At 37.9% G+C, this 16,897-nt stretch overlaps 1 protein-coding gene across 1 annotated transcript in view; it reads right to left on the reverse strand.

The window, feature by feature from the left end:
- Positions 1–16,897, reverse strand: part of LOC144628129 (uncharacterized) — a 42,415-nt gene extending 25,518 nt beyond the window's left edge. Inside the window, 29 exon segments of the mRNA XM_078486189.1 lie at positions 1,797–1,949; positions 2,144–2,269; positions 2,457–2,565; positions 2,760–2,866; positions 3,129–3,233; positions 3,484–3,536; positions 3,786–3,939; positions 4,032–4,115; positions 4,613–4,732; positions 5,402–5,477; positions 5,706–5,881; positions 5,964–6,015; positions 6,247–6,359; positions 7,604–7,720; positions 8,269–8,438; positions 8,938–8,995; positions 9,202–9,284; positions 9,405–9,559; positions 9,981–10,009; positions 10,168–10,227; positions 10,917–11,013; positions 11,432–11,569; positions 12,729–12,770; positions 13,307–13,419; positions 13,717–13,786; positions 14,335–14,447; positions 15,785–15,841; positions 16,340–16,407; positions 16,559–16,897. Coding sequence (XP_078342315.1) covers positions 1,797–1,949; positions 2,144–2,269; positions 2,457–2,565; positions 2,760–2,866; positions 3,129–3,233; positions 3,484–3,536; positions 3,786–3,939; positions 4,032–4,115; positions 4,613–4,732; positions 5,402–5,477; positions 5,706–5,881; positions 5,964–6,015; positions 6,247–6,359; positions 7,604–7,720; positions 8,269–8,438; positions 8,938–8,995; positions 9,202–9,284; positions 9,405–9,559; positions 9,981–10,009; positions 10,168–10,227; positions 10,917–11,013; positions 11,432–11,569; positions 12,729–12,770; positions 13,307–13,419; positions 13,717–13,786; positions 14,335–14,447; positions 15,785–15,841; positions 16,340–16,407; positions 16,559–16,634 — 2,874 coding nt within the window. The 5' untranslated portion in view covers positions 16,635–16,897.

The raw sequence follows: 16,897 nt of genomic DNA on the forward strand, positions 1-16,897 counted from the left end.
GTATGCTCTAATTTCATGACGATATTTACCGCCTTCAATTTCGACGAAAATTCAGGTTTTTAGCACGTCCATTTCATGTAACAAACAATAAAGTGTATCTCGGCCAAACATATTAAAAGATACGTGATTTTTTTTGGTTATTCAATACATATCTTGATAAACTGTACTTTCAAGTAGTTTAAAATGGGGTCCTTGGACCAATTTTTGTTTTAGAGACAACTTTAAGACCAAGTAAGGACTGTTATTAACGGTTTACAACGGTTTACATACGGTTTACCGAATGTTGTGACGTCATTATGACGTCAAAACTAGGTTTTGGGACATTTTGTCTATCGCAATCTGTTCAGTATATAAAATAACATAAGATAGCACGTTTTATGACACTAATACCGTGACTTTAACGAATTCCAAACGGTTTACTTATGGAGAACAATTAAATATAAAATAAGTTTTTATTAACATTTTTAATAACCCAGTTGTAAACCGTTGTAAACCGTGGTGTAAAGCATGCACAGGACTAAATACTTTGGTATCCTATGCTATTTTATGTGTCAAGTGCAAAATCGCCATTAAAATGATTTGAAAATGTAACTGTGACGTCATTATGACGTCATTAACATGTGTAAACCGTCGGTAAACCGTCACACATAGTTGTAATTTGCCCTAAAACGATGCAAATTTATTTTCTTTAGCAAAGTGTAACATGGAAGCAAAGCATAGCATGTATTTGTTGTGTTCTGACGAGAAATGCGTTCAGAAAGACAGTGGCTAATTTAAAACATGCAGCATTTCGCACAGGTCTCATAAATGTATTTCCTTGCAAGTCAATGAAGTCATTGTGACGTCATCTAGCAATCACATGACCTTCTTACATCTTTTTATTGATCTCTTGCCTCAGACCGCTGCATAGGTAAAATTTCGCAGAAATTGCTCACATAGAACTGGTTTGACGGTGTCACGCTCGTTCAGACAACCATGGTCACAAGTATTGGAAAATAATTATTCACACACACTTTGCCCCTCCCCACCCCTATGCAATGTTGTAAAAAACATTCATCTGACAGGTGAAAGCGTCTTACCACTTGCCAACATTGAAAGGGGGAACGGGGGTACTGACACGTATTTAACAGTTACTATGGTGATAAATTCATGTTTTTAAGAGCGTTTCAACCAAAAATGTCCATGGTTGCAGTTTCAACGGGCTCTTGAACATTATTACAGAAAAAGGCAGCAAATAGTTGTTCTTAGAACGTCCTTTACTACGTGCCTTGTGTAGGATCTAACACACGGTGCGCTTTTTTTGGTCTTTTGGTCCCTTAGGAATCTCCCATAGGAGTTTAGTGTTAGTTTTAATTAGCATTTTTTGTTCAGTTTTATATTCAAATCTTCAACGTAGTTCACCGTTAGTTTTAATTTTACTCTTCACCGTTAGTTAACGAGCGCAGACTCCTGCTGATTTTTCCTGAGTTACAGACTAACTCTTTCGCGACCACAGCGCCAGAACAATGTGAGTTTGTGTTTTTGCCTGTTTTCTCCACTGTTTGTCAAATTGTATTCCATAGGTTTTGTTTATTTTATGTTCAGTTTAAACCTCAACTTTGATTCTCAACTTAAGTCAACTCCTTCTCAACTCGTCTCATCTACTCATGATGTTCTAGTCCCAGTGAATTAAATGGTTTACTGTATTGAGAGTTTATTATTGACTGCTGTGTCTGGCCGCAAAGGATACGTTTGTGACAGTTACACCTTTAACTTTCCCTAAGTAATGAAATTGTCTCGCCCTACACTGTACATACCACTTCGTTAGAAAGTTGAGGTTCAAATGAATCCTGGGATGCAAACACAACCAACACCACGTGATAGACCTTTCCACCTATCAAACCGCTGACAACCAGGCCTCGACCGTGAGGGCTAAACCATCCACCGTATGGTGTGCCGTTCAGGAAAAGCTGCAATTTTAAAACGGAAACGCTTTTTTAGAGTTCACTAATAAAATATTTCATTACAAAGTGACAAGGGGAGTATTTGTCCCCCCCCCACCCCCGATTCGATGCCAGTCCCATTTGGTTGGGGGGGGGGGCATCTCAACAGACCTGTCTACTTCCAGTACTCGAGTAACCAAAAGCAACAAAAGCTACTGTACCTGAAATCCTTTGATCCACGTCAAATCTGCAGCGTTTCCAAGAGTAACATAAATATTGAACGTGTTGTCACAGACAAGTTCAACGGTAATGTTTGGTCTGCAACTCAACCAGTGCCACTTGAAAATCTGTTGAATTTGACAGGGAAACATTTTCATGTCGGTATTATGAAGGCTTCGGCCAGGCCTATCCATTTGCTAAGTCGGAAAACCATTGTTAGTGGCATTCTTTTGCAACTCGAATAGTTCTGGTCCAGTTATAAAATGGAGATCAGCATTCTGTCACCATTACGGTAGGTTAATTGGCGATTCTTACCTCTTCTTTTAAATCAATTTCCTCTGTCCCAGTCTCCAAGCGTTGCACGGTGCCCTCCTCGCCCGATTCGTCTGGACGATTATTGTCGCCTTCACGAACCCAAAACCGTCTGAAAAATAAACACGATGACTGCAGCTTAGAAGAAGACACGGAATATAGCTAAAACCAACGTGGGCTACTTGCTCCAGTACCCATTTGGTAACAGTAACTCCAAACTGATGATTGTCTTTTAATCTCGTCACGTTTCTCGTCACCGTGACATAGTAACACGTATGGAGAAATTCGACTTTAATCGGTACTTACTTGGAGGTGTACACTGGACTAGTAACCCAGCCATGTTTCTTGGCAATAGCTCTGATAACGACAAATCCTGCTTGAGCGAGAACAATTCCTGTTTTCTTCTTGTATTGCTAAGAAAAAGAACCACAGTGACTTATTACAACTTAGTAAGAGGAGGGCGGTGCCACGGTGGTGGTGGTTCTTCAGTTTGTAGACAGCAAACAGTAAATCGACGGATTAAGTCATTCTAGTACTATGATCATAATCAAAACTCTCTTCACTGAGTTACAAAAATTACAGCCAACGTGACTGGGAGAATTGGATTGCCAATGGCAAACAAAATAAACAGACGAACAAACATGTGCGGTGATATTTAAAGAACTAGTTACTTACCAAAAGCTCCTTATTGCAGTCCACAGGGTAAGAACCGTCAGTACTGTAAAATATTTCTGCATCCCTTGTTGCACATTCTAAGAATACTCGATAGCCGCATTCGACCTTTGGAAAATAAACACAAGGACAGCAAGCTCGTCAATGTCTATGTCTACTTCCGGTTTTCGTAGCGTGCATTGCTGTTTCCAAAGCGTATTGCCAAGTCGCTCTAACAATTCAACACTTGGGTGGGGAGAGTAAGGCTGCAAAACAGCCGAGATCCTAACCCTCGTCCCAGATTCTTTTCGGAAGTCGCGTTTTACCCAACGAACTCGCGCTGAAATGAACGGTAAAGGCGATAACTAAAGGTACTTACATTTCCACCAGTTCTTTCAGCAGCAGATATGTCCGGAGACGAGACATAAGAAGCTAAATAGGAAACACAGGTCAGTTTTAAGGTTCGTACATGAAACATACCCCAGTTATAACTAAAATAACCGTAACCCAACAAAATGTAATGCTCGTGGTTTATTTGAACAAGTTTCGGCGGGCAGGAATATTACTCTTTCACTGATATCTTATACAGTGACCTTTGATAGCCAAAACCTTATTTTAGCACGACTAGCCTGCAAGCGTCACAGGCAAGACTTTGTCAAAGGTTCTTTTTCCAAATCTCACCATTCTCAAGGACGTCAATAGTACACAGCTCCCTGTCTGTTCCTTCTGATGTAATGAAATACCTTCCAGGGACATCAAACGTGTGAAAAAATGTGCTACGAGTTGTCTTAGGGCCACTGTTAAATGCAGAAACACCTCGAACTCGAGCAAGAGGCTGGATAAAGAAAAGAAAAGAAAAACTGAAACCTTTGTACGGTAGATTAATAGTTCTATGACTGATTCAGAAACAGAATTTAGAAACGTTACCTGTTCATCTTGGGGTGGTCTTACATGAAGGATATTATGTTCCTCGTCTCCTTGGTTCTCCCACGACCACAGAACGCTCTGAGACTTAAGGAATACAAGAACAGTTAAGTTGAACGACAGGCAAAGACGTTTTAATTGGAGAATCTGAAGACCAACAATATCCGTTATATTCTCTAACTGCAGCAATACAACAACAGGTGAACGGTTGACAAAGACGTTTTTGTTGGACAATCTAGTGGCCCACAATTTCCCTTATAACTATTCTCTAACGGAATAGAGCGGTTTTCACTTGAGTGTCGAAAGCAAATTGCGTTTGCTTTGGTTTTGCATTGCTACGCTTGGTGATTGGCTTAAAAATCTCGCGCCACTTTCTCAGCCAATCAGAACTAAAACCAAAACCAATCGTGACTCGCTCGCGCACGTTTTCCCGCGCTTCGTGTCGGCTACATGTATTTTCTTCGAGTTTTGATTGGTTCACTGGATTGTCTGTGGCCTTTATGATCGGCCAGAGTAATTACTATGGTTTTGGTTTTACGACACTCAATTGAAAACTGCTCTAAAAGAGAATTTAATTTATCTACCTTCGCTATAGTAAGAGTTGACGGTTTAAACCCATCAGCGGTAACTCCCACTAGGCACGAGTAGGAGACTGGGTCTACCAGGACAGAGTGGACCAAGGAATCATTTCTTTGGCTGTCAAACTGAAAATATACGCAATAAGGCTCGAATTATAAACGGTTATTTATTCTACGCGCTGTTGTACAGTTATAAGGCCTTCCCAATAAAATGTTTCGTTTCCCATCGCCCGACCGACCCATTTTTTTCGAAAAGTAAAAAAAAAAAAAAAAAAAAAAAAATCCGGGTTCACTATTCAAAGAAGCAAATACTTCAATTTACAAGCACACGATCTTGTTTTATTAACACGATTGGTATGATGTGATGTCTTTGTCTTTAATTACTTTAAGACTGTTAAGGAATAACAAACGAAAAGACCACGTTTTCGAGTTGACTTTGTAATCAGGCTTTCTTACGTAGCAGCGCGGCCTTTTCTGGAACCCAGAACCCTTCAAGTGTTCATTCTTTTTTTTTTTGCCCGACCGACCGACCCACCATCACAAGGGACGGGGCGATGGAAAACGAAACATTTTATTGGGATGGCCTAAGCTCTTTCACAACATGTCAGCATGCTTTAAACTATCCACTACCCGTCAAAGTCTTTGTCGGTGATAATAGATAATTTCACATGGAAAGAAAATAACAAAACCGGCATGTAGATCATCCGTATGATCTGTCTGTTCTCACAGTAACTCAACACACGTTTGTATAAGTATTTTCATCTTCAGTATGAAGCACAACAAGCTAACACTTACCTCACTTTCATCTTCTCGATGTGTAGTAAACAAAAAATGGTACATTCCAGGCTTCCTAAACACTTGAGAATAGCACCTAAAAACAACAAAACAGTACACTCAATTACTATCAAACACCTTAATGTATCGTTTTAGAAGTATGAAACTGCGTTATTACTTAGGGAAAGTTTGGAAGGCACACTACTGGCACAATAGAATGTAGACATCTTTTTCTCTTTATCAGAAACATCTAAAACATCTAAAAACATTCGAGATGTCTGACTATTACTATGAATATCAATATAAAATCTTTCTGTGTTACTACCTTTTATAACAGTCTTTTGATGGAGGTTCCACAGTTTCCCCCGTATCATCTGGCTGCAATATTTCCTTGACACTATAGGACTCCTCATCAAGCCACATCCAGGATACACAGTCATTTACTGAGATTACCAGTGGATCAGGCTGGATTCCTTGGACAGCTACATCAATTTTGTGAACCTGAGAGAGAATGCCACATGGAAAGGTTATTCTAATGTTTTGCATTTACATGTAGTACCTATTAATAAAGAATCAATGTTACCTGAGATTCTGGGGTTACAACCACAGCACCAAAGACCTCAGGAAGGCCAGTGCTGAGAAAAAAAGAAATTCCACGTCAGTGACAAACGAGTTAACGTAAACATTTTGAATGTGTTTAGAGTCAGAAAATAAAGAACTTGTCTATTGGGCAAAACACACAAACATGTTAAAAAAATATGCAATCTCAGCTTTTATATTGTTAAAACTGAATGAGTCAATCCTACAATGTTACATGTAGATCTACAAATATATCCTTGTAAGTGGCGCTGAACACCAGTCCATACCTTGCAAAATAATACACACCAAGCTCTCTGAACACGTTGGTAAAGGCACTTGCTAAACAGCTCGGCTTTCCACTGCCAAAGCCACCTGCTACTGATATGCGCTCATGGGTGACCTAGGATGCCCAGGACAAGAATCAGTCAAAATTAAACATAAGATTTGGTTACCTGGGATAAAAGCTACAGTAACAAACCCTCAAGAATGTCCATTGTTAACTTCATGAAGCACACAGTCTTTTAGTATATTGCAAGAAGAAATGGTAACTGAGTCACAACAATTGAAATTGTAGACATTGTGCATTGCAGTAAATTAACATAACTAGTAATACGTGACTCGCAGGGCCTCGCGAAGCTCCGGTTTTAACCGGTGATTTGTTATTGTTGCCTAGTAACGGGCATGGCCGCGTCACCCTCGTTCCCAGGGTCTACTCCGCTTTGAAGATGGCGGCTCTTTCTGGTTCGTAAAGAGGTATAAAGCGTTGGGAAGCGCAGGCTATTTTCAAAATCATCGACAAATTATTGGATAGTCGCATTTTGGACATTTATTTGAGGGCATTAAAAAAAAAAAGAAGAACGAACGGCAGGAGGATTCGAATCCTCCGCCCAAGCGCCCCTGATGGCGATGAAAGGTTTATAGCCTGAATAGGCGTTGAGGGAGTATTATGTGAAAATCAGTGTTATTTTAATCCGAAAAGGAAAACGATAAAAATGAAAGGCTCAGGATTCGAACCCACAAAATAATAATAATAATAATAATAAAAAAACCCTAGCCAGATTTGAACCCCCACCCTCAGTCCTGAAGATCTGATTTCAAGTTCAACGCCTCACACCATTAGGCCACCAGCGCGCGGCCGTGTGACGTCATTTCCGCCACACACCAAGCTCACAAATATATATGACCATAAACTCCACACGAGATTTCATCCCGCCTGAGCCCTTTGAGGGACAAAATAATACACCCCGCTACGCTCGGCCTTCGGCCTCGCTTCGCGAGGAATAATATCCATGTTGTATATATTAATTTTAGGTACCAGTGTATTTAAAAGATTCTTACTTACAATTTCTAAGCTGTCGTTAGAGCACTGAGACCACTGAGCTGTTGAGTTACTTCCTCTCATGCTTTTTAAAAAATCTTAAAAATCCTTGAAGGCTACAAAACATGCATTACTTTTGTATGTCCAGTTGAAGGATTATAAATTATTAGACTGGGTCATATGTTAATGATTGTGATCATTATGTTACCAATGGGAACCAACCTTCCTCAGCCCTGGAATCAAAGCTCAGCAGCAACTTTTAACCAGCTTTTGCACATTTTAAGACACCATTTATTAATACAAGAAGCTAGTTAACATTGAATCACCTGTGTAATGTTATGATGTCTCTTTGTACCCTCCCACTGCCACCACACCCAGTCTCCAGGGTGTACATTCAAAATTCTTGGTGTGAATCCCTGGTCATGTACTTTGATTGTATGATGCTACAAAAGGGAAGAAGAAACAGAGTTTAGTTCATGACATTGCTAAATTTTGGTTATGATATTCAACAGCATCCATGGCATTTTGAAGGGCCCTAACAACATTATTTTTATTGACTAGTGTTTGTCAATTTTTACAACAAGGCAGATCCAGATGGGCTCAAAAGGTAATGCTATTCATGGAGATGTCCCCCCTACCCCCGAACCACCACTGAGTTACTTACAGTATACAAAGAAATGGTTATAAAAAGATTGTCACGTCAATCTCCCGCTTTCCATCTGCATTGTTTGCATTGAGTCTATACTGTCATTTAATGTCTACATGTAGATACATAGCATATACTACTGTGACAGCAAATTAAGTTTATGCCATGAGACATGTACATGTATCAGGCAATATGCACATGTATGACCCTTAACCCTAACCCAACACCAAAGGCCTTGTCGTGGGGTGGGTACAAGATCTTTTTAGTGACATTAGCTTTAAAATGACTGTCCGTGGAAGTGAAAGGAAAAGAATATTTGAGACTACTAATTAATATTTAACTTACCTTTGTATTTCTCTGCACCACAATAGAACAACAACAGGTTGGCTGGGAAGCTGTATCACCTGACTGAAGCAGGCAGTAAGTAAATTCTCCTATGTCAGCAAACTTGTGAGTTGTCAGTCCCAACACATTCATGAGGATCTCTTGATCTTTTACTTTCTTACATCCACAAGCTGAAATATTACAGCATTAAGTATGTCATAAATGAAAGTAATAATATTATTACTGTACTGAGATACAATCAGAGTTTATGTTTATCTCCTGTCCCCCTGACTAAAGGACTGTTATCTTTTTAGCAAAGCTGTAAGCGCTCTTGTATTCATATATAGAAACTATCTCCCCTCCCCCCTGACTAACTCATTGTAATTTTTCTAATGTATTTAAACCATTGTAATTAGGATTACCTACTTTTTATTCTTGCTGTATTTTTTTATGTGCTTTAGTGTTTGTACTGTATACGTTATTTGTTTCTTTTTTGTGTTTGCAAGTGATCAATAATAATAAAAAAAAAAGAAAAAAAGAGATACAATCAGTTTCACACACTGCTGCAGTACATTGCATTTCACATTGCTATTATAGAAATTTGCTCCAGCCTGTTAATTTCTCAGCAGTGATTGTAGCAAGTCTAGATTACACTATAACATCAATGAAAAGAGCTACTGGTACACTTACCAAAGCTTACAGATTTCCGCCTGGTACATGGACCTTTGGCTGACGTACAACAGCCCAGCTAAGGTAAACAACAACAAACAAATGCTTGTCAAAAAAGCTTTACATAACACCTTTTTATAGAAAGGTTACAGAGTCTTACAAAAATGCGAGAAAGCCAGGCAGCAAGGCATGTGAAATCCCTTATTTTAATGAAAGCTACAAAAAAACTAAAAAAACTAACAATTTCTTTTTTTCCTGCAGTGTACATGCTAGTATGTGATTTACCTCTTTCAAGATGAATGAAAACTTTTGCTCCATATCATGCTGAGTCCACCAAACTCTCTCGCCTTGATAAACTGTACTAAGAGCTGAAAAATAACAATTAAACATAATAATGGCATAACACTCATCTTGCTGGCCTTCCAAGTTACTTGAATCATGTGGAACGACAAGTACTGTAAAGGCACAGATTAAACTTAATTCCATACCAGGTGTAAATTGTCCATCAGTGATCTTGATGAAGTGTTCCTTTGGTTTGGGTTGTACCACAGCACACCCACGCAACTGGCACAGGTCAGCCATGTTATAAACATAGTGATACAGGCCTGGCTCAGTGAACTGATACGACACAAGCTCTGCAATGCTAAACAACAAAATAAAATAAAGAGATACATCATCATTACTGTTGTCATCCTCATCCTCATTATCATCATAATTTAATTATTATTATTTACTGCCCATGGCCATCATGCCTGTGTGGCACAGGGCGGCAGCGAAGTCTCTCCAATCCTGCCTATCTCTAGCCAGTTATTCAATGGTACTCCAGCTGTAATTGAGCTCCCTGTTTCTACCGTTCTGCACCATGTTTTTTTTGGGTGTCCTCTTCTACATCTCTTTTTTCCAACCGACAGACCAACCAACCATCCCACCGACCGACCCAATGACCGACCGACTAATTGCTGACAGCCAAAATAGACAAAGCATTGCAAAATAAAAAGGGTTTAAGTTTCACTTATTTATAAGTTCAATAACATAAATTTTCAATGTTCAAAAGTTCTGCATACCTTGTTGAGCCAGGCAGCTTTGCTGTTACCTACACAAATATATAACAAAAACATTATTAAATATTATTTTCAGGTGAGAACATTTTAAACTTCATGTCAATTGTTATCAATACATTCAAGTTTACATTGTTCTGAACAGTTACATGTATAACAGATTTTACCAACAGTAGCTGTAAAAATTTCTTACCAACTGACTGGCTGAGGAATCTTTGTAAATATATGCATCCAAAATCTTGCTTCCGTGAATCTAGAAAGAAAACGGACATTTTCATCTAAATTTCCCAGTGTTCACCAATAATAACACTAAGCAATTATTGGATGAGGTTGAACATACTATCGTGAATATCAAAACCAAGGTCTGTGTTATCTGCCTCAGCCTTCGGCTTCAGCAGATAACTCAGACACGAGGTTTTGATAATTCACGATATCATGCAAAAACCGAATTCAATAATTGTTTTATTATATGTTTTCAAACAATTTGCCATCACTTTTTCTAGCACCAGCGTAATCTTCGTCAGACCATTAGCCAAGGTGGTTTTATCTTGTGGTTCCTCCAGCTAGGTTGTTCTCCCTCAAATAATCATTCAGAATTTTTACACTTTTTTTGTTGTTCTCTTGGTGTTTTTTAATTTTAGAATCTTTATTCTTGATCAAAACTTTCAATTTCTCTTCGGAAATGGAGGCGAATCGCTCAGCCATATTTTCAAAAGTTTGACAGGACTACACAGATGAGCGGCTTGGAAACTAGGCGGACTTTGAACTCGACATGATAACTCAATATCTGCTGCAGATATTGGGTTATCATGTCAAGTTCACATGCTACTGTATATTGACTGAATGCTCTCGACCAATCACATGTTTCAAAGTAATTCTAATGTATAATAATAATATATTGTGGAGTTGAGGTCAGTTTAATTGTATGTTCCTTATCCTTACCTTGCTAGATGAACACTCCAGCCAAATTCTATCTTGGACTCTTGCTGAGATCAAACTGGGTTGAAGACCCTCCTCATATGGGTGAACTACAAACTCCCTAGATTTAATAAATATATAGATACATGATTATGATAATCACCATCAGTATGGTCATACAGAATGACAAACAAAATTTAATTTAATCACCTTTAATATTTACTTCAAACTAATGGTGAACAATAATGGCAACCGTTACCCTGATTGTGTTATTCCAGAAAATATCCATACCCCCTCCCATGGAGGGGTTCTTTGGTTTGAATCTCCCCACTTCTCTGGAAATTCCAGTTAAGCCCCACACTTTCCTTTGAAAATTTTGGCTTTTGAGACCACCCACCCCCTTGGAATTTCCACATTGCTGAACGGCACACTGCTTCATGAAAGAAAATATTATCACCTTTTTTTGCAGCTCTATAAAAGATAGGCTTTCTTTTGTTATAGAGCTGCATTATTCAGTTTCACAAAATTTGACAATTTACCTGTTTGTTTGAGTAACCTTAATTACACAAATAGAACTTGCTTCATCGCCAACCCAGTCTGCACCATTCTTTTCAAGGTAAAAATAGTATAACCCTGTGTTGTAGAATGTCCTTTCATGTGCTGATAAAACTTCAAACCTGAAGCAAAAGGCGCAAAAATATGTTGTATATTTTCATTTTCATTTTGAGTAATAACTGTGTTATAACATTGAGTAATAACCTTTTGTTTATTTATCAACTGAGTTCCACATGAGCCAGCTGGCAATTCAACTTATGTTTTCATTTTAGTATACTTAGAGACTACAACCTTGATGCTATTAACTACAGAAAGTGAGAGACAGGCAGACTGGTATAGACAAGGTGATTACTTAACTCTCACAAATTAAATTAGCTTACGTTGCAAACTATGTCAAATAGTTTGAGCCCACCCATTTTTCTTTGGAGGGGAGAGGAGGGAGTACCTTATTATAGGAAATTAACGCGTCATGAAATTAACGCGAATTTCAAACATTCGCGTTAATTTAAGTCGTGTTAGTTTTTGTTAACGTTAATTTCCGCACCGTTAATTAAGTGGAGCGTTAATTTCCATGACGTTAATTTCCATTATTTTGGCCCCAATTTCTTGTTACAGTCCAGGCGTTCTTGACTCCAAGGAAAAAGCATTATTTTATCTGCCAATATCATTGATACTGCGAAGAACGCTCAAAGTGGGAAAAGTACCACGAACATTGTTTGCGTTTAAGATTATAGGCCTACAAGTGTTGAAATAAACTTGTTCCTGTTGTGTAAGTCGCGTTAATTTCCTTCATTTTGAAGTGTTCCCCCCTCTTTTGCGTTAATTTCCTTTATTGGGAAGTAATTTTTCCTTCAATTCGCGTTAATTTAAACACAAGCGTTAATTTCCTATAATAAGGTACATGTATATAGACAGGTTCAGACATTGTCCTGTAATGTAACAGTCAATATAAAACAGTATAGTACAGTCTACATTTAGGCCCACTGCAAAGTGCTTTAATAAATATTAATAAGTCATATTTTATGTCATACGGGCTTATCATTTTTTAGCTTTGTGTACTCTCTCCGCCACAAAGGCCTCTTTTATTTTTTCGTCTGGGAGAGGTGAAAAGTAAGAAAGTGGAGCCTGGGGAGAAAGAAAATGAAAGTGCATGGGGAACACTGGAAAGGAAGAAAGAGCTAATTTTTCATTTATCGTGCCCCTTCCCCCTCCACTGAAGAAGCCTGTGTAGAGGAGAGAGTCTTGCTGTACATTAAAAGTTAACATACACTGTACATGTACCTTGACTTCCCGGAAATAAACCCACCATGCTTAAAACAATACCTGGAAATCAAAGCATTGAGTAGGAATCAGTTATTATAAATGAAGTCACATTCATGTCACATGTTTAATATATAGCATTAATTTAAAAAGCTAAAAATATATATTAAGTTCAAGCAAGATTTTATAAGAACACTAAATTAAAAATATTTTTCTGCATCACACTGACTTCACATCTCTCAAGTAAGTTATGTGATGATGAATGATGACTAGTGGTCTGTCTCTTAAGGCCTGTTTACTCTGCAGCAACTGAAAAATTGGTCCAGACTGGTCCAAAAGTTGGCTTTAATGTGGTATTTTTGTTAAGAAACAGTCAAGTTTTCACAGGAAAATAGGTGTCTATGACCCCACGAAAACTGAACTGTTTCTTTACAAAAATTATCACGTCCAGACCATTTTTTTTGACAGATCAAGACCACCTTCGTGAAGGAAAAGGGGGGGAGTAGGGCTACATGACGGGGTACATAGTTCAAATAATTTCATAACAAAGAATTAAACATGTACCACTGTCACGGTACAGTATCAACGAATACACTTACTCCATCTCTTGAACATAACAAGCTGTTGCAGAATTTCCATTTTCACAGCTCCACTGGACAATGTCTCCTTCTTGAATATTGAAAAACTGCTGCTCAAATCTTCCTTGAATTATCTGGTGAAAATAATTACTTATCAATATAATTTATGTGCTTCATATTTTATTTTTTTTCCTGCAAAATTGCATGTACATTTAAGAAGGGTTGTGATAAAAAAATAAATTTAATTAAATAACATTTAAATTAATTATTAAAAATAAAACAATATAAATTAAAGCAGTTACCATGATCTTAATATTTATCAGCATGTTTAGTATTGTACAGTTAACAAATGGTGTACTCTATGTTCAACTGTATATAAAAGAAACAATGTTCAAAACATGCTCTTAAAATTAAAAGTTCTTTAGAAGCACCTTGATTTTAGTGATTGGTTTCTCAAATACTTGTACTTTTAAAGTCTTGAGCTTATCAATCAAAGATTCACTGCAACATGAAAATATAATAAATTAATAATTAAAAACAATAATATTATTACTGCATGTCTGGTAATTATTGATGAGGTGAGAATCATCATTTATAGCTGCAACAATCACTGGGTCTGTTGGAACTTATTAACTATCCCTCACTTGCTCAAATTTCAAGTTAGACATTAATAATCTGGGCATATTTTAACCCTGAAGACCTATGACTCTTGATGGAAATGTTTGATTTCAATATATATATAGTATTACAGTCAACTTTCACTATAAAGGACACCTTCTGGACCACAATTTGGTGTCCGCAATAGAGAAAGTACATAGTAGTGGCAGTTATTTTTAGTCCCGGTAAATAAGAATAACTAAATTAGTTATTCTTATTTGCCGGGACTTCAACTCCTGTCCGTAATGACGGGATATCTGTAATTTAGCGAGGTGTTCGTAAGGCGGGAGTTGACTGTATATATGATATTTTTGCATTGTGCAACCTCAATTATAATAGTTGTTTAATTTATATGTAGTGAAAATTAATTAGTCATTACAAATTACACAAACCTTGCAAAGTTGAATTGCCCTGTCCTTCCCAAGTACACTTTAAAGGAGCCGGAATAAGCCAGGCTACCACTGTTAAACCCACCAGGAACACGACTCAGCTCTGTACCAGTGACCTATATTTGTAAGCAAGTATATACTGCACAATGTGAAAATTAAAAAATATAGAACACAGCAATTTTGAGTTTAATTATTGACTGCAAGGGTTAGACGTGATGGGTACCTGAAATTATGGTCATTCCCCTGAAATAGAACTGAACATAAAATTTTAGCCAAACTTTGCTTACTGGATGATACCGGCCGGTAAGGGAACAGTTGAATTTTGAAAAAAAGTGGGGTCTGATATATTGGGGGGTCTAATATATATCGCATATTCCTACTAATTAATTCTTTTGTGAGTACTGGCAAAGCACAGGTTTCCAGTGATAATTTATTTTTCAAACATGGAAATTTATCTGTTTTCATTTATTATAGATTGAAATAATTTGATCACTACAGTCAAAATACAGGAAAAACTGATAGGTCACCCTATTCATTTATAAGAAAATGATGACTTATCTCTCTTGATCTACATGTCATTAAGCAGGATAGAAAAAAAGCTGCCACTTTGTTTAAGTGTGTGTACTTACAATGCATAAATTAAATTCTGCGCGGTAAATAAGGATGTGCAATGCAATACATGGTATGACACAAATTACCCAGGCAGGTGAAGCCTGGGTTAAAATTTCGGCTTATTATTAATTTTTCCGTTTCCACGTTCAGTCACATCGCCGTCGGGGCTCTAAAGCGCAGCTTAAGTCCCAGTCTGCGCACAATACAGAGAAGCTCGCGTTAAAGTATGATGATTCGAGCGTGAAATCACAACAAACGAACACGTCATTCATGGTAGACCCACACAAAAAGAGTTAGGCGCCCGGACCCGCACAAGACTACGGGAAGATTCGAGGGAACTTCAGTGAACCTACGATAAATTTTTACCAAATGAGCTATCAATATCCAGAAGCGTGAACCCAGTAGAATCCCTTACAAACTCTAGCGTCAGCAACAAGAGAGAGGGTAACAATATTCGCCAGTAAGCCAGTTAATGCGCGTTAATTCGTATCCTGCCCGTGGCGGATCGGATTTAGTGGAAGTTCGATTCGCCAGAGTTCGGCACGTCCACCGCAGCTGGACCGCACAAATCAGGAAATACACTCGAACACCCTAAAATAAAGATAGGGAAAGAAAAAGCAAAGATTTCCAGGTAATTAGATTTTGCCGGAGGAGAGTCGCGAATAGAAACAAGGTCTAGCATAGGAGGAGATGATAGCGCGTGACGAGCCATCTAGTGCCAAACAAGGGATAAACCTGTGCTGTAGGGGGCCTACATAGTTTTCTTTCATTCTCAGTGTTCGACAGCTATGACTGCCTGGGTACACGCAGTCAGGCGTCTAGTTATCATAAAATAAAGTACCTGAACTACGTTGAAACCTGGAGATGGTCTTTCTACATTCCATTTAAACAAAATGCACTGAAAATATCAAATGGCAAAAAACAGGATAAAGACAATTACAATAATTCACTTAAATTTTGTCATATATGCCATAATATAGCAATTATATTACACATAAACCCAAAGTACAGTACCTTCTATATTTTTCTACAGATGATAGAGATCATCAGTGCAAAAAAAAAAATAGTGTTTATTATTTACAAAATTTACATACATGTAGTGGTACGTACTGAAATAAAAATTCAAAAAGCAATAGAATTAAGCTTGATTAATTATTAATGTTTTTAATCCCCCAGGCGAGGCAATAAATGTGCATTTGCTAAATAGCATATCGATTCAGCCATAGCAACATAAACATATCTTTCTGATATGTCAGCTTTCGTTCATTCAGCAGTGAGTTAAATATAAAGAGATCGGCATAACAAATATATAACTGCAGATAAATCTAACCCCCCTGAAATCTGCAAACGGGCCGTTCTACTTAGTATTGAAATAGATTGAACTCCAGTCTATTACCTGTCCCTTGTGTAGAACGAGCTCAGACGGGCAGAATCCTTCATCTGATACACGAACAACAATTTCTTCTGTGAAAACAAGAATCAAAATAAAACGGTGTGATTAATTAAATGGAGTAAAATGGCTCAAACAAAAATCTCGTAGTCGACTTCTCGTCATTTTACGGACTGTTTTCACGCTTCAGGACGCGAGCAAATTATCGGATAAAGTTAATTGTACCTGTAAATGCGCCATTTTCGCCGTTCATTGTTGGAGTAATAAAGCTCTTTGATGGCCCAGAGCAAACAATTCCCATCTTGAATGGAAGATCACGGGTCCATGACAGTTAATTTCTTCTTCAGGGAAACAAATCTCGCATTTACCAGCCATATCGAGCTGTCGACCTCGACGCCAAAATAGATTATACAAGATAAATTTGCCGCCTTCAACATAACTTCATTTAGGTAGCAAATTGCCCATAGTTACCGCCGAACCTTCATAATGGTTCACTGTTATAAACCTAAGACACCATCTTGCTAAATAATCGAAACTCAGCTGAATATTCTCTATACAAACTGT

This window comes from Oculina patagonica, chromosome 10 (genome assembly GCF_052425735.1).
Source record: "Oculina patagonica isolate OP01 chromosome 10, crgOcupat, whole genome shotgun sequence".
Classification (NCBI taxonomy): Eukaryota; Metazoa; Cnidaria; class Anthozoa; order Scleractinia; family Oculinidae; genus Oculina; species Oculina patagonica.